This window comes from Ctenocephalides felis, unplaced genomic scaffold (genome assembly GCF_003426905.1).
Source record: "Ctenocephalides felis isolate EL2017-DRISC unplaced genomic scaffold, ASM342690v1 CF-g0.4_SCAFFOLD_00845, whole genome shotgun sequence".
Classification (NCBI taxonomy): Eukaryota; Metazoa; Arthropoda; class Insecta; order Siphonaptera; family Pulicidae; genus Ctenocephalides; species Ctenocephalides felis.
The window spans coordinates 51,828,180-51,847,351 of NW_020536999.1; the positions used below are offsets into that span (position 1 = coordinate 51,828,180).

The 19,172-nt window shown below is 33.3% G+C and overlaps 1 protein-coding gene across 1 annotated transcript in view; it reads right to left on the reverse strand.

Moving 5' to 3' along the window:
- Positions 1–8,736: 8,736 nt before the first annotated feature.
- Positions 8,737–19,172, reverse strand: part of LOC113363865 (cytochrome P450 4C1-like) — a gene marked incomplete at its 5' end in the record, with an annotated part of 201,304 nt that continues 190,868 nt past the window's right edge. Inside the window, 1 exon segment of the mRNA XM_026606351.1 lies at positions 8,737–9,059. Coding sequence (XP_026462136.1) covers positions 8,896–9,059 — 164 coding nt within the window. The 3' untranslated portion in view covers positions 8,737–8,895.

Genomic DNA, 19,172 nt, shown 5'->3' on the forward strand with positions numbered 1-19,172 from the left:
TTTCGCGCGACGCCACGACGATCACATTAGTAAAACGTTACAAAGGTGGTGATATTGTATATTTTAAACGAAACTAAACTAACAAGTCATATGGCCAAAAAAAAGTTGGATTGGTATAGCCTGTGTTGGCGTAAGTGGTAGAGTGGTGGCTTCGTACTAAAAGGGTACCGAGTTCAAATCCTACCTCCAGTCATAAAACGGAATTCAGCAGTACAACTAACTTTGTGGTATTTATTTATTGTTGAATAACACAAAGTAGATATAACAAACTAACAGGTCATAAGAAAAGTTGAGTTGAGTTCGTGTGGCCTGTGTTGGCGTAATTGGTAGAGTGATGGCTTCATAGCAAAATTGTACCGAGTTCGAATCATACCTCAAGGCATAAAACGGAATTCAGCAGTACGACTAAGGTTGTGGCGCTTGTTTATTGTTGAATAACGCAAAGTAGATATAACAAACTAACAGGTCATATGGCCAAAAAAAATTTAAATGGTATGGCCTGTGTTGGCGTAATTGGTAGAGTGATGGCTTCGTAGCAAAAGGGTACCGAGTTCGAATCATACATCAAGGCATAAAACGGAATTCAGCAGTACGACTAACGTTATGGTACTTGTTTATTGTTGAATAACACAAAGTAGATATAACAAACTAACAAATTATATGGCCAAAAAAACTTGGGTTGGTATGGCCTGTGTTGGCGTAAGTGGTAGAGTGGTTGCTTCGTACCAAAAGGGTACCGAGTTCGAATCCTACCTCCAGTCATAAAACAGAATTCAGCAGCACGACTAACGTTGTGGTATTTATTTATCGTCGAATAACACAAAGTAGATATAACACACTAACAGGTCATATGGCCAAAGAAAAAAGTTAATTTGGTGGTATTTATTTATTGTTGAATAACACAAAGTAGATATAACAAACTAACAGGTCATATGGCCAAAAAAAATTAAATTGATATGGCCTGTGTTGGCGTAATTGGTAGAGTGATGGCTTCGTGTCAAAAGGGTATCGAGTTCGAATCATACCTCAAGGCATAAAGCGGAATTCAGCAGTACGACTAACGTTGTGGTATTTATTTATCGTTGAATAACACAAAGTAGATATAACAAACCAACAGGTCATATGGCGAAAAAAAAGTCGGTTTGGTATGGCCTGTGTTGGCGTAAGTGGTAGAGTGATGGCTTCGTACCAAAAGGGTACCGAGTTCGAATCCTACTTCCAGCCATAAAATAGAATTCAGCAGCACGACTAACGTTGTGGTGTTTATTTATTGTTGAATAACATAAAGTAGATATAACAAACTAACAGGTCATATGGCCAAAAAAAAGTTGGATTGGTATGACCCGTGTTGGCGTAATTGGTAGAGTGATGGCTTCGTAGCAAGAGGGTACCGAGTTCGAATCATACCTCAAGGCATAAAACGGAATTCAGCAGTACGACTAACGTTGTGGTACTTGTTTATTGTTGAATAACACAAAGTAGATATAACAAACTAACAGGTTATATGGCCAAAAAAAGTTAAACTGGTATGGCCTGTGTTGGCGTAATTGGTAGAGTGATGGCTTCGTAGCAAAGGGGTACCGAGTTCGAATCACACCTCAAGGCATAAAACGGAATTCAACAGTACGACTAACGTTGTGGTACTTGTTTATTGTTGAATAACACAAAGTAGATATAACAAACTAACAAATCATATGGCCAAAAAAAACTTGGTTTGGTATGGCCTGTGTTGGCGTAAGTGGTAGAGTGATGGCTTCGTAGCAGAAGGGTACCGAGGTCGAATCATACCTCAAGGCATAAACCGGACTTCAGCAGTGCGACTAACGTTGTGGTATTTATTTATCGTTGAATAACACAAAGTAGATATAACAAACTAACAGGTCATATGGCCAAAAAAAAAGTTGGTTGGTATGGCATGTGTTGGCGTAGGTGGTAGAGTGATGGCTTCGTACCAAAAGGGTACCGAGTTCGAATCCTACCTCCAGCCGTAAAACGGAATTCAGCAATACGACTAACGTTGTGGTGTTTATTTATTGTTGAATAACATAAAGTAGATATAACAAACTAACACGTCATATGGCCAAAAAAAAGTTGAATTGGTATGACCCGTGTTGGCGTAATTGGTAGAGTGATGGCTTCGTAGCAAAAGGGTACCGAGTTCGAATCATACCTCAAGGCATAAAACGGAATTCAGCAGTACGACTAACGTTGTGGTACTTGCTTGTTGTTGAATAACACAAAGTAGGTATAACAAACTAACAGGTCATATGGCTAAAAAAAGTTAAACTGGTATGGCCTGTGTTGGCGTAACTGGTAGATTGATGGCTTTGTACCAAGAGGGTATCGAGTTCGAACCATACCTCAAGCCAAAAAACGGAATGCGATTAACAACGTGGATATATTAAACTAACAAATCATGATGCCGAAAAAAGCAGAATCTATGTGGCCTGTGGTGGCGTAATTGGTAGCATGATGGCCTTCGAAAACCCAATCCCCTAATGAATCTCGAATCATCCCCGAACAGGCGATAGGGGGGATTGCAAACCCGTGCCCCTGTGATTCCACCCCCTAAAATGGATAGGATACAACCACCTCTGAATCGTGGCAAAAGTGGGTAAGAAGAGCGAAGAAAGGAAGTGTGAGAGAGAGAGAGAGCGAAGAAAGAAAGTGTTAGAGGTGTGCGGTTACATAGCAACGGTCGCTAGGCAACCAGGATATTCGCAAAATAATATTACTGAAAAACGGTTGCTAGGCAACCGGGATATTCGCAAAATAATATTACTGAAAATTTTGTGGTAAAGGTTAACGGTTGCATAGCAACGGTCGCTAGGCAACGAAAATCGCAAAATAATTTTACTGTAAATTTTGTGTTAGAGGTTACATAGCAACGGTTGCTAGGCAACCAAAATTGCAAAATAATTTTACGAAAAATTTTGTGTTAGAGGTTAACGGTTGCATAGCAACGGTCGCTAGGCAACGAAAATCGCAAAATAATTTTACTGTAAATTTTGTGTCAGAGGTTACATAGCAACGGTCGCTAGGCAACCAGGATATTCGCAAAATAATATTACTGAAAAACGGTTGCTAGGCAACCGGGATATTCGCAAAATAATATTACTGAAAATTTTGTGGTAAAGGTTAACGGTTGCATAGCAACGGTCGCTAGGCAACGAAAATCGCAAAATAATTTTACTGTAAATTTTGTGTTAGAGGTTACATAGCAACGGTTGCTAGGCAACCAAATATGCAAAATAATTTTACGAAAAATTTTGTGTTAGAGGTTAACGGTTGCATAGCAACGGTCGCTAGGCAACGAAAATCGCAAAATAATTTTACTGTAAATTTTGTGTCAGAGGTTACATAGCAACGGTCGCTAGGCAACGAAAATCGCAAAATAATTTTACTGAAAATTTTGTGTTAGAAGTTAACGGTTGCATAGCAACGGTCGCTAGGCAACCAGGATATTCGCAAAATAATATTACTGAAAATTTTGAGCTAGAGGTTGCCGGTTGCCTAGCGACCGTTGCTATGCAACCGTTAACTTCTAACACAAAATTTTCAGTAAAATTATTTTGCGATTTTCGTTGCCTAGCGACCGTTGCTATGTAACCTCTAACACAAAATTTACAGTAAAATTATTTTGCGATTTTCGTTGCCTAGCGACCGTTGCTATGCAACCGTTAACCTCTAACACAAAATTTTCAGTAATATTATTTTGCGAATATCCCGGTTGCCTAGCGACCGTTTTTCAGTAATATTATTTTGCGAATATCCTGGTTGCCTAGCGACCGTTGCTATGTAACCGCACACCTTTAACACTTTCTTTCTTCGCTCTCTCTTTCTCTCTCACTTCCTTCCTTTGCTCTTCTACCCACTTTGCCACGATCCAGAGGTGGTTGTCGCCCGGTACCCTTATACTCGGCTATAGTCCCCCCCATCCATTTTTAGGGGGTGGAATCACAGGGGCACGGGTTTGCAATCCCCCCTATCGCCTGTTCGGGGATGATTCGAGATTCATTAGGGGATTGGGTTTTCGTAGGCCATCATGCTACCAATTACGCCACCACAGGCCACATAGATTCTGCTTTTTTCGGCATCATGATTTGTTGTTAGTTTAATATATCCACGTTGTTAATCGCATTCCGTTTTTTGGCTTGAGGTATGGTTCGAACTCGATACCCTCTTGGTACAAAGCCATCAATCTACCAGTTACGCCAACACAGGCCATACCAGTTTAACTTTTTTTAGCCATATGACCTGTTAGTTTGTTATACCTACTTTGTGTTATTCAACAACAAGCAAGTACCACAACGTTAGTCGTACTGCTGAATTCCGTTTTATGTCTTGAGGTATGATTCGAACTCGGTACCCTTTTGCTACGAAGCCATCACTCTACCAATTACGCCAACACGGGTCATACCAATTCAACTTTTTTTTGGCCATATGACGTGTTAGTTTGTTATATCTACTTTATGTTATTCAACAATAAATAAACACCACAACGTTAGTCGTATTGCTGAATTCCGTTTTATGGCTGGAGGTAGGATTCGAACTCGGTACCCTTTTGGTACGAAGCCATCACTCTACCACCTACGCCAACATAGGCCATACCAACCAACTTTTTTTTGGCCATATGACCTGTTAGTTTCTTATATCTACTTTGTGTTATTCAACAATAAATAAACACCAAAACGTTAGTCGTATTGCTGAATTCCGTTTTATGGCTGGAGGTAGGATTCGAACTCGGTACCCTTTTGCTACGAAGCCATCACTCCACCACTTACGCCAACACAGGCCATACCAAACCAAGTTTTTATGGGCCATATGATTTGTTAGTTTGTTATATCTACTTTGTGTTATTCAACAATAAACAAGTACCACAACGTTAGTCGTACTGTTGAATTCCGTTTTATGCCTTGAGGTGTGATTCGAACTCGGTACCCTTTTGCTACGAAGCCATCACTTACCAATTACGCCAACACAGGCCATACCAATTCAACTTTTTTTTGGCCATATGACCTGTTAGTTTGTTATATCAACTTTGTGTTATTCAACAATAAATAAATACCACAACGTTAGTCGTACTGCTGAATTCCGTTTTATGCCTTGAGGTATGATTCGAACTCGGTACCCTTTGCTACGAAGCCATCACTCTACCACTTACGCCAACACAGGCCATACCAATCCAAGTTTTTTTTGGCCACATAATATGTTAGTTTGTTATATCTACTTTGTGTTATTCAACAATAAATAAATACCACAACGTCAGTCGTACTGCCGAATTCCGTTTTATGCCTTGAGGTATGATTCGAACTCGGTACCCCTTCGCTACGAAGCCATCACTCTACCAATTACGCCAACACGGGTCATACCAATTCAACTTTTTTTTGGCCATATGACCTGTTAGTTTGTTATATCTACTTTGTGTTATTCAACAATAAACAAGTACCACAACGTTAGTCGTACTGCTGAATTCCGTTTTATGCCTTGAGGTATGATTTGAACTCGGTACCCTTTTGGTACGAAGCCATCACTCTACCAAATACGCCAACACAGGCCATACAAACTTAACATTTTTTTGGCCATATGACGTGTTAGTTTATTATATCTACTTTGTGTTATTCAACAATAAACAAGCACCACAACGTTAGTCGTACTGCTGAATTCCGTTTTATGCCTTGAGGTATGATTTGAACTCGGTACCCTTTTGGTACGAAGCCATCACTCTACCAAATACGCCAACACAGGTTATACAAATGTAACATTTTTTTGGCCATATGACGTGTTAGTTTGTTATATCTACTTTGTGTTATTCAACAATAAATAAATACCATAACGTCAGTTGTACTGCTGAATTCCGTTTTATGACTGGAGGTAGGATTTGAACTCGGTACACTTCTGGTACGAAGCCAGCACTCTACCACTTACGCCAACACAGGCCATACCAATGCAACTTTTTTTTGGCCATATGACTTGTTAGTTTAGTTTCGTTTAAAATATACAATATCGCCAGCTTTGTAACGTTTTACTAATGTGATCGTCGTGGCGTCGCGCGTTGGGAGGTGGGAGTCGATGGAGAGAACAGGGTAGCAAAATTTTCAGACAAAAGTCAAAAAAATTTGGGTCAAAAAAATTTTGAGAAAAAAATTTTTGATCAAAAAAAATTTTGTTCAAAAAAATTTTGGTCTGAAAATTTTTTGTGAAAAAAAGTTTGGGTCAAAAAAATTTTTGGTCAAAAAAATTTTGGTCAAAAAAATTTTGGTCAAAAAATTATGGGAAAAAATTTTTGGTCAAAAAAATTGTTGTTCAAAAAAATTTTGGTCTGAAAATTTTTTGTAAAAAAAAATTTTTGGTCAAAAAAATTTGGGCCAAAAAAATTTTGGGAAAAAAATTTTGTGAAAAAATTTTGAAAAAAAAAGTTTTTTGGAAAAAAAATTTTGGTCAAAAAAATTTTGGTCAAAAAATTTTTGGGGAAAAAAAATTTGGTTAAAAAAATTTTTGGTCAAAAAGTTTTGGGAAAAAAAATTTTTGGTCAAAAAGCTTTTGGTCAAAAAACTTTTGGGAAAAAAACTTGGCCAACACAGGCCATACCAAGTTAACTTTTTTGTTATATCTACTTTGAGTTATTTAACAATAAACAAGTACCACAACGTTAGTCGTACTGCTGAATTCCGTTTTATGACTGGAGGTAGGATTCGAACTCGGTACCTTTTTGGTACGAATCCATCACTCCACCAATTACGCCAACACAGGCCATACCAAACCATCTTTTTTTTGGCCATATGACTTGTTAGTTTATTTTCGTTTAAAATATACAATATCACCAACTTTGTAATGTTTTACTAATGTGATCGTCATGGCGGCGCGCGTTGGGAGGTGGGAGTCGATGATAGAACAGGGTAGTTTAAAGTATATTAATTAAAATGAACTAATTAACACTTTGAATAATAGTATAGATTAAAACGAATGAAAAACATTAATATTTTTGACATGTTTGAAATGAGTGAAAAACAATAGATTAGTCTATTTAAAATGGTTAAAGTCATAACTACATTAACTTTATTGATCATCCTCATCGAAGAACGAATTAATGAGTATATTAATGTTTATATAAACATCAGCAAATATGCTTATGTTTATAATGCCTGTACCCGTACAGTGTGTTTGTAATATATATCACTGAGAATGGTGCGGAATGAAACACTCCTCCCATGGATTTGTGAAAAAAATTTTGGGCAAAAAAACTTTTGGTCAAAAAATTTGGGCAACTCTGAGATCGTCGAAGACTTTGAAATCTGTCGCGATCGTTAGTCGACTGGAGACCCGGTCGACCAAAGTCGGATCCAAAAAAAGTCCAGACGAAACGACCCAATCAGATTCTGCTCCAACGGATCTCGACGCATGGTTGCGAACGGGAGTCCTGGCAGTAGCAATTGATTGCTCATTTGAACAAAATGAAACCCAATAAAAAGTTGAGTTAACACTCAGTATAGTACTAAGTGCAATGAAACAAACAGACAGACAGATACACAGAAATAAAAATTTATTCAATATATTGGTTACATTTTATGTAAATACAGTGAATTATATATGAGTTTTTCTACCCTAGGGTATTCTACCCAAAAATTTCTAGTTATACATTACTTTCATGCAATGAAACTGTTGTTGGGTCGTTATTTCATAGCCACCCTTGCAGATTTCAAAGCATGCAGTATGCATCAATGCAGAATGCATTTATGTTTGGCGCCATCTCGTTCTGTTTAATAATAACTGGCCGAATGACTAGTAGTTTACCGTGTTCACAGTAAAATTTATCCATACGTTTCTTTAATCAAAATGTAACAATTATATATTAATTAATATTATTATTGTATCACTATTTGAAATTAATAATTAAGCACGATGCAAATAATTTTTGGTCAAAAAAATTTTGGTCAAAAAAATTTCTGAAAAAAAAATTTGAGAGGAAAAATTTGTGGAAAAAAGTTTTTTGGAAAAAAATTTGGTGGCCGAAGTTTTAATATCCGCAAAGGCACATGCATTCTATATATTTGAGAGAATGTGCGATTGGAAAATGCATATGAATGAATTATGGAATGAATTAATTCAATTGAATTTAATAACATGTATTTACATATACTACATACAATGTGGATTCCATTTCGTTATTATTTATTTGAAATATACTTAAGTAAAAAAAAATTATACCTTGAAGTATAACTAGTATACATAAGTGCTAAAGTAGACGGCTCTTGGCAATTGGACGTTTATCGCCTAACTGTCAAATGTAGCATTGGTACAGAGAACACAACCTAAAATACGTAGATACATACTCTGCACTATGATCTTAATGTACTATACATTGAAGACTTCTAAAAGCAAGATCTTAATTTATTATTTACAAATATAAAAATAGTAAAAAATTACGACCAATTAACTTGATTCAATAAATGTATCTAATAGTAAATAATGTATATCAAAATAACTTATAGAATTTATTTATGTTCTGATGGTTAATAACACAGAAGAAAAACAAACTAATTGTTGGTGATTTTATTGTATTGTTTTACTGGTTTTCTTTTATATGCCTAAATTATTGTCACAAAGAACAAATTGAGCTTATCAAAATAATTATCAAAAATAAATTGATATAAAATATTCAACAAATAAATGTACTGAAAGCAGGTATAATAATACAAAAACAAAATAATAAAATATATTTAATAATATTATACGTTTAATTAATTAAAATAATTCTATGTGAACTTACTCTTACGCGATTTAAATAATGGCTTCAATGAAGAAACTTATGGACTAACTGACTGCCTAACAATATTATGCAGTCTAACTAATGTAAATGTATTTGGAGATAGTTTTAAATGAGCAATTTGGATTTTAGCGTTCCGTATGGCGTTGTTGCAATTTGATGCGCATGCCGTCGGGAGGGCGTAATATAAGTTCGGCACATAAAGTTTCCTGAGGTTTTAACGTCGTTACTACATATTCACGTAACACGGTGGCCAGAACAGCTTTTTCCTCCATCAGAGCAAATTTCTGACCTGAAAGTTTAATTAAATATATTACAAAATTATTTAATAGTTGTATGAATAAGTAACAAATGTTTTAATAATAAAATTGATTAAATACTACATTTAAGAGTGTACAATTATCACACTTGCACTTGATTCAATTCAAATTGTATTAGTGGGTAACGATTTTGTTTGTTGAAACAAAATTATTGGGGTGTCTTGTTGTAAAATTAAACTAGTGGTGTATGGCGTCGTGCCTTAAGTCAAATTTCTGGAACTTTCCGTACAGTAATTTAAAATATTTCGGAGCCTCGACAAAACTAGTGGTGCATGGTGCATGGAAACAAGAAATTTATGGCATCGTGCCTTAAAGCAAATTGCTGCAACTTTCCTTACCAGAATTAAATATTCGAGGAAAAATCAGTAATAATTAAATTATTATAATTAATTAAATATTGATCGATGATTAATAACAATTGTTTTAAACATTTTTAAATAGATAATTATAATCACTATATATTTTATTGTTCATAAAATATACAGAGACGATCTTATTGCTCAAAACACTTGAGAAAGTTTACATTAGTATGAGATGCGGAATAAAACCATCTGAGGATATATTTCTCACAATAAAACTAACGCATTTAAAATATATACATTTTCAAACTGAATTGTAAATTTAAAATTCATATTTGATAAAACTTTGTATATTTTGAATTTTTTTCCGAAAAATCTTGGTACGGAACCCAACAAAATTGTAACAAAAAAATTAGTACTCATTTTCAAAAACTTCATCAAAAATCTGATAATTTAATGTGCATACGTCTGATGTTCATTTTTGACCACCAAATATAATTTTTGTTTTAACTTTTTCCTCTGTATCTCCGAAACCGCTAGACCCGCGTTACCAAAAATTTCATCGATTATTCATTTCGTCATTACAAGTAAAATGTTTTTGTATCAATAAAATCGAGTAATTACAAAAACAGCAGACAAGTATAGAAACAAGCTAATCAGTCACCCAAATTCATTAGCAAACTCATTGGTAACAAAGTACTATCCAAGAAGATTGAAAAGAAAAGCGCCACTGGATTTAATCCATCTACTCTCCTGATAAAAAATGGTAATAACTTAATCGTTATTTATAAGAAATTATTCAATAAGTAAATAGTTAAAATTATATAATTATCAATAAAACATTGTGAATTTTAAATCGAATGAAAAAACAACTACTGAGTTGTTTTTTCCAACATGCCCTTGTAGTATACAATGTCCCTTTTCGGCCGACTATTGTAAATTCATCAAATTTATTGAATGTCCCTTACTGGACAGTTGTAAATAAAAGAGATAATAATAAAAAAAAATCGAGTACTCTCCGTGCTCTCAAAAACTGAATTACCGTTTTTGGCACTTTTTGCCCCATATCTCTGAAACGGCTAAACCTGTCTTCATCGAAAACTAATCAGCAACAGGAATTGAATGTTTTTTGAACCAAAATTTTGAATTTCACGTAGGGTAAGTTATTGTAATCGTCCAAAAATCAAAAAATTTTTTTGCATATTTTCACGTTTCAGAGGTTTCTGAACATTTTGGCATACCACAGAAAAAATGTTTGTATGTATGTATGTGTGCGTATGTATGGATACAGTTTTTTGTTCTCGTTTTCGGGAGCATGGATCAACTAATTTAAAATATTTAAAAAACATCCGATTCCTATTGATAAAGAGACCATCCGATTAGTTTCTGGCAAAAGTCGGTGAAGCCGTTTCGGAGATATGAAGCAAAGAGTGCAGAAAATGAAAATTACATTTTTGAGAGAACAAGTATCCCATCTTAATGTTGCAAAAAACATTCAATTTGTTTTGATGGGTAAAAGTGGTTTTTGACAGAGACAGGCCCAGCCGTTTCGGAGATAAGAAGCTAAATATAAAAAATGGTCGTTTTGAGAGAAAAAAGCATCCGATTTGAATAATTCAAAAAATTTTTTTGCTTATGTCGACAGTGTGAAGAAACAATTAGTTGTTGGGGAAGGTTAAAAAAATGTAATTTGTAAAATTTCTTTTAATTTTTTAAAAATAATTTTTTTGAATACCAAAATTAATTCGAATGCACTTTGGCTATAATATGCGAATAATGCAACTTAGAGTAATCATAATGATCTAATTCAAAACATTTAATACTCCTGCAATATTTTTGTTGCGGTACGGGAACTTCAAGCAATTTGTCTTAAGGCATGATGCCATTCACCGCTAGTTAACTTTCCGTGGGCTAAGTTGTAGTACACAAAAAAAAATCGAAAATTTTTATATATCGTTACGTTTCAAAACCTTCTGAACATTTTGGTATACCTGATACTTTGTCGATACAAAATGGTAATAATAACTTATATACTTATATCTTCAATTCTGTTCCTTACATTTACTACTTCTCAACACTAACAATATCTGGAGAAAACCACCTATTGCAGAGTGTCGGGTATACTAGAGTAATAACGATATCAGATTACTGTTCTACAAGATAGTACCTTCGTATCTTTATTTCGGTGTGAGAAATACAGGAAGGAGCAACTATTTATGAGTAAATTAATTGCGCCGCCGGGGCCCTCTAAGGGAAAAGCATTCGTTAAGTTGTTTCCTATAAATATCCGTGGTATTCTATCCAATTCTATGGTTTGCACAATTTAGTGTACGCTGAGAAAGAATAGAGGCGCATTTCGTAATAATCATCATATGATGAAAAGTTTAATGGGAATTTAATTGTTTATATCAATTTTGCCTTTTACGATATTTTTAACTTCCCGTAAGGTAAGTTATAGTAATCGCAAAAAAATCCAGAATGAAAATTTTTGCATATCTTCACGTTTTGAAGGTCTCTGAACATTTTGGCATACCTTAGAGAAAACGGATGTATGTGTGTGTGTGCGTGTATGTTTGGATACAAGTTTTCAACCAATCAACCAATTTGAATGATTGAAAAAACATTCGATTTCTATTGATTAGTTTTTGGTAAAGACAGACAGGTAGTGCCGTTTCGAAGATACGGTAAAAAAAGTGCCAAAAATTGTAATTCAGTATTTGAGGGAACAAAGCACCCGATTCAAATGATTCAAAAATAATTTTATTTATATTGACAAAATGATGAATTGGTTAAATTTTTTGGTAGGCAGATCTAGCGGTTTCGGAGATACAGAGAAAAATGTAAATATAAAAAGATATTTGGCGGTCCAAAATGATCATTAGACATATTCACATCAAATTATCAGATATTTTATAGATAGTTTAATAATAAGAACATATTTTTAACATTTTTTTATACGGTTCAAGCTAATTTCGAAATTTTCTGAAATTTCTTTTTAAAATTTTCAAAAATATACAAAGTTTTATACTTTAAATAAGAATTTTAAATTTACAATTCAGTTTCAAAATGTATATATTTCAAATGCGTTATATATCTTCAGATGGATTCATTCATTCACTTCTAATGTAAACTTTCTCAAGTGCATTGAGCTAAAAGATCATCACTGTATATTTTATGATCAATAAAATATCTAATAATTATAATTATCTATTTAAAAATGTATAAAACAATTGTTTTAAATCATTGATCTATTTTTAATGATTAACTTCCCGAAGGAGAAGTTTATGTTTTCATCAAAAAATCCGAATCGCTAATTTCATGTTTTCTCGACGTTTCAAGCCATTCTGAATCGAATGAGACCAAATTTGGAAAAAGTATGCATGTGTGTGTGTCTGTGTGAATAGATTTTTTGCCGTAAATCGACGTTTTCTCGAAAACGGCTGGACCGATTTCTAAAATTTACAAGCCTTTCGATGTATCTCGATGAGGACTATTGTTTGTCAGTTTTGTGCGACGATCGGCCAAGCCCGTTTCTTTATAAATCGCAGAAAAGTGAAAAATTTTTCGTCTACGTTTTAGCCCGCAATTCTAAATCGATTTTGAAAGTTCAAAAACCGTTCGAAAGATATTGGTTGGGAATCGTGCTGATTAGTTTTTGGTAGAGATCGCCCGAGCCGTTTTCTTGTAATAAAGTTTTTTAAAAAAAAATCGACGATTTTTATGATTATTTTTTTGACGGTAGATACCATAGTCTTCTAGATCATACTAAAAATATTACGGCCCTACGACAGCTGGTTTAGCTTTAAAAATTCGTCGAAGTATGCAAAAATTAGTATGGTCTTTTTGGCGTTTGCCAAAATTAGAACTTTCGTCGACATTTGCTGTATCTCGATGAGGATTTTCGTTTCTCAGTCCTGTGCGACGATCGGCTGAGCCATTTCTTTGTAATTTGGAAAGAAGTGTTAAACCTTTCTCCACATTTAAGCTCATACTACCGAACCGATTTTAAAAAATCAAAAACTGTTCGATAGATATTAGTTGGGAATGATACTGATCAGTTTTAGGTGAAAATCTACCGAGCCGTTTTCTTGTAATTAACTGTTGAAAAAAAATTTAAACCGGTTTTCATGGAACTTTTTTTTAGCGATATATATATATCATGCTTTTATAAAACTTACTGAAATATTAAGGCCTTACTACAAGTAGTTTAATTTTAAAAATTCATCAAAGATTAAGAAGAAGAGAGGTTTTTTTTGACGTTTGTTAAAATTAAAATTAGACGATTTTCTTGGTATAACGATAGAGTACTTGGTTTTAATGAACATTGTAAGCCATTAAAGAAGTTTTCCTACGGTAACTGGTTCAATTATAAAAACTGGTGATTTTTGAAAATTTGCTATTAGAAAATACTCCGAGTCAAAGTGTTCGTTCGTTTTCAATCATATGTAATAAATCCACTCGGAATACTTTTAATCACTCATAAATTAATTTATTTTTTATTGATTAAGTCGATTAATTACACATATCGGGAAGTTCATGTAACTTGCCTCAAGGCTAAATACCAAACCAACTAGTTACTTATGTAAAACAAATGTGTAGACTTCTAGAACTCGTCATAAGCTTAGTTTACAATGGCCCAATTTGTTCAAACATGATACATCAGATATAATTAATAGTGAGACATCAACACTAAGAATGATAATATTTTTGTGTAATTAATAATAATTGCAAGATATAAGATAACTAATAATAATAAAACGCTCACTTAATATTGAATATTATAAATTACTGTATGTACATGTAATTTTTTTAAATCGTTAAGTCTGATCGGTTTGCACCAAAACAGTATTAGAGAATAAATTCATGTTACGCGGAATGATGTACCTATTTGTCAAATGGGTTGAATTTTTATCCCCCGACTTGTTGAAAATTCCATGCAGTGTATATTGGCTAAAATCGATTTACTGCCAGATTTAACATGTTTCACGGGAGCCACACTCGCATTATATCACTGATCAGTCCGTCGAAAAAGCCGTGCGCGACTCAAAGGTGCGTGAATTGCGAATTACCGGTGTCACCGAAATGAGATTTTCACAGATAGAAAATACAAGATACAATCAAAACTCGGTTGAACAAAATATTAGCTGCATTTATGGTATATTCGGAAATATTTTGTGCATGCATGTAGAGCATATATAGAAAATGCGTTTGTAGGTCAGGAGCACAAAGCTCCAATTTGATTTCAGTAACTAGGTTGCATGGCATCGTGCCTTAAGGTAAATTGCTGAAACTTACCGTACCGTAATCAAAAATCTTGGTACGCAATCTAAAAAAAATTACACAAAATATGTTCACATTATTAAAATCTCTATAAAATATCTGATAATTTGATGCACATATGTCCAATAAATAATTTTGACCGCCAAATGACATTTTATTTATTTTTATTGAGAGTACATAACAGCTGGACATGCCTTTTTAAAAATTTAAGTAGTTCTTCATCTTGTCAATACAAATAAAATGTGGTTTGAATTATTAAAATTGGACGCTCCGCTCTCTTAAAAACTGAGTTACCGTTTTTGGCACTTTTCGCCCCGTATCTTCGGAACGGCTAGAATTGCCTTTGCCAAAAACTAATCAGCACGTCTCCTTATCAATTCCAATCGCATATTTTTTGAATTATTCAAATCGGTTGATCGGTGTTCCCAAAATCGTCGACGAAAAATTTGTATCCGCTCACACACACACGCACACACACACATACACACATTTTTTTAAGGTATGACAAAATATTCAGTAACCTTTGAGACGTAAAGATATATAAAAATTTCATTTTCGATTTTTTGCGATTACTATAACTTATCCTACGGGAAGTTAATTATATTGTCTAAACCAAATGAACTACATCAGAGCACATAAAACGTATTAAAGAAACAAGTACCATACTATGTTAAGCATAATTCCCTGTTAGTTCCTAAGTACAGAAATGTTTTTCACAATTTTTCTAAAATTTGTCATGAGTCCCTTTTTACCCAGCGAGAGAGCAAACAGACCCAATGTTTTTAATTGTAATTTTAAAGAGATTGTACGATTGTAATAGCTACATTATTTAACCAACGCAAAATATATGCACATTTTTTACAAAGATAAAACCGTATATAGCCTTGAAATAGTATTTCGTCAGAAAAATTTATCACCAGAGTTGAAATAACTATTTATTTGATGTACCTCTTTTTAAATAGCATTTTTCAACTTAGTATGCTTTTTTATTTACTAATTTCTCATTGTTTATACTTTTACGAAGATTCAGTTGGTTCATTTTGCTCCAATCACATGTATACTTTTATGAAGGCTATACATAAAAAATCTATTCAATATAATTCAAAAATAATAATAACGACAGTGCTCACAACCAGAAAAACAAACAGCGAAAGAAAATACTTCTGTTCTAGATTTTAAAACATGGTTGTTAAGCTCCTGATAACGACGTTGCTTGAGTTATTGCAATGGCTGATTACAGATGTTTTGACCTCTACTTTCAAATATTGTTGTTGAAAAATTTCTGACTTCACTTGTTTTTAACTTCCTAAAGGAAAATTCTAAGTTTTCTTAAAAAAATCCGATTCGCTAATGTTGTTTTCTCCACGTTTCAAGCCATTCTGAATCAAATAAGACCAGAACTGGAAAAAATATGTGTATGTGCATATGTGAACAGATTTTTTGCCGTAAATCGACGTTTTCTCAAAATCGGCTGGACCGATTTCAAAAATTTAAAAGCCATTCGACGTATCTCGATGAGGACCAGCGTTTATAAAATTTGCAGAAAAGTGAAAATTTTTTCGTCCACGTTTTAGCCCGGACATCTGAATCGATTTTGCAAATTCAAAAGCCGTTTGAAAGATATTGGTTGGTAATAGTGCTATTTAGTTTTTGGTGGAGATTGGCAGGGTCGTTTTCTTGTAATAAGGTGTTAAAAAAAAATTGTCGACAATTTTTATGATTTTTTTTGACGGTAGATACCATAGTCTTAGAGATCATACTAAAATTTTACGGCCCTACGACAAATAGTTTAATGTTAAAAATTCATCAAAGTTTGAGAAAATATTATAGTTAAAATTTGTGTCAAAAGTTGCTTTTGTGTTGTGATGAGTCAAACATTGTAAATTCATTAAAATTTCAAATAATAAGCTACAATTTTTGGGTATACAAGCACGTGACTGTGCAATATAATTAATATAATTACAGTTACTTTAAATGTGTTTGAGAAAATTCTATTCGAAATCCCAATGTTTGGATTTAATTGAAAGCGATAACTTTCTATTTGAAATAAACAGTCGAAAATTTTATCCAAATATCTAAATTTCAATTACCATTGATTAAGTCAATTCTTACACATTTCGGGAAGTTAATGCAACTTGCCTTAAGACCAGTGGTGTTGTCGAGCCGGAACGCGCCGGAACGTCCTTCCGACAAGAAAAAATATAAAAAAATCGCTACATACAGAAAATGATATAATAAGTAAATTTTATAAATTATTATTCAACTAATTTTTATTACATGTTTTTATTATTGTAATAAACATACATATATGTGCACACAATGGGTTTTGTAATAATTTTTATTTTTTTCCTTTTCGAACGGAACCGGAAAAAACATGAGAACCGGTTTTTAAACCGGTTTATGAACCAGTTTTTAAATTTTAGCGTTCCGACAAAAAATATTAGCACAACACCACTGGTTTTATCAAAGTCGTTTTTAATTTAGTTACAAATTGAGTTGTGTGTGAACTGAAATATTAATTACAATACAGTAGTGTATTTCAAATTTCACATATGTTACTTTAAGACCAAAAAGTGTCTGATGCCCGTTAGTCGAATAAAATAAATAATTTAAGACATTCATATAATGGAAATTGATTGTAGCGAAAAAAGCAATTCTATAAATACAAAAGCATAAGAACTGCAAAAAAATGTAATATTTTAATAATTGGATGAATTTTTTGCCATCTAAGGCAAAAATATAAGCCGTTCGATCGCTTGTAAATTTTTGCAATAACAACATTTATTGGTAATTTTTTTTAATCATTGTTTTATTGACATTTATTTATTGGTAAATTAGTTGACAATTTATAGCAAAAGAGTTACCCTGATATTTCAATAGACTTATTGTCTAAATTTCGGCCTACAATTTGAGATTTGTATGCATATTCATGGAAACTTTGATCTTTTAAAAATCTGATGAAGGTGCTTTGGAATTGATGATCACTCAATTATTGATTAACCTGGTAGTAGATTAAAAAAATGTACTCCTAGACTAGTAATTCCCAACATGGGGCACACGCTCCACAGAAAAATCCATTTTTAAATTCAAATGGGGGATGCAAATTAAAAAATTACACGACTTTAACCCACTTGCTTTGGGTGATTTGAATGTGATTTGTAAATACTGATAAAAATTCGTTAAATATATTATGATCATTGTTTAGTTTAAGTGAGCACAGGATGCATGTGCAAATCATATAAGTTTTCCATATATATTTCCATAGCTTAGGTAAATAAGCATTGCTTTTTAGGTCTAATGCAAACTTTCTCAATATTACAGATTATAGAAAAATTCCAAATTCTGTATGTATTAGTCTGTATATTTATAAATTGCAATCCCTTCCAGACAGCGGTATAATAATTTTTATATTATATTTTTAAATTTAGAATTTTTAGAATTCAGTAAGTTGCGAGACTAAGAACATCTTAAGAAAATCAGCTCGCACAAGTTACTCAAACATTTAATAAAATTTATAATTCTATGTCTATTGTCGCACAGTGCACACAATCGTTTAAAAGTGCAGTAATTAATTTTCTATGAAGTGATAACGGCAAAGGCAGCAGTAAGGTGTAATCGATGCCGTAACGGATATTTAGGATATTTTAGATATTTAATACCGAGATAAAAATTCTTATAGAAAAAATAATATTTATAAATTAAATCTTATATTCATTCGCATTTCTTATACGCTAACACCTACATCATAGGTTCCTATTCGTGTATTTTTATAGCCTTACGTATGCCTATACTACACACCTTACATCTATACCATACGCTATATTTCATCACATACTCTAAATCCCTATATTGTATATCGAATACACCTAACCTATATCTACTATATATCCTATTACCTATAATTTTTCTTACACGCTACATTAACCCTACCGAGAATCGAACCCGGGTCCGCCGCGTGGCACGCGACAACCTTAACCACGAGACCACCGTAACGCTACGATCAATCGTCTTTTTTCGCGTGTCGTCGCGACACCTTAGTATTAATTACCTAATTAATTAGAAAATGACCCGCGGAAACAACAGTGCGTCCCATATTATATTATTAATGGGGGTACCCGATAGGGTAGTGGTTAAGGTGCGCGACCGCCATGCGGAAGTCCCGGGTTCAATTCCCGGTATAGACAATAGATAGGTAGAGATAATACATAGGGCATAAGGTAAACCTATATAATATAGGTAAATATATAAATTAGACAGTAATATTTATAAGAAGTAAAAAGTATATAGGTATATAATAAGTTAATGACGGTGTAAGTATCTCACTGTATGATTGATAATAGATATCTACCAATTATATACAATAATATATTATAGTAATATAGATAATAGGTTATCTATCATATTATTAGGTTAAGTCTTATAAAGTATTGTAATAAATCTTGAGTACTCTTATATCATAACAAATACCTGTAAGTATTATTGAATACAAATAATACCACAATAAAT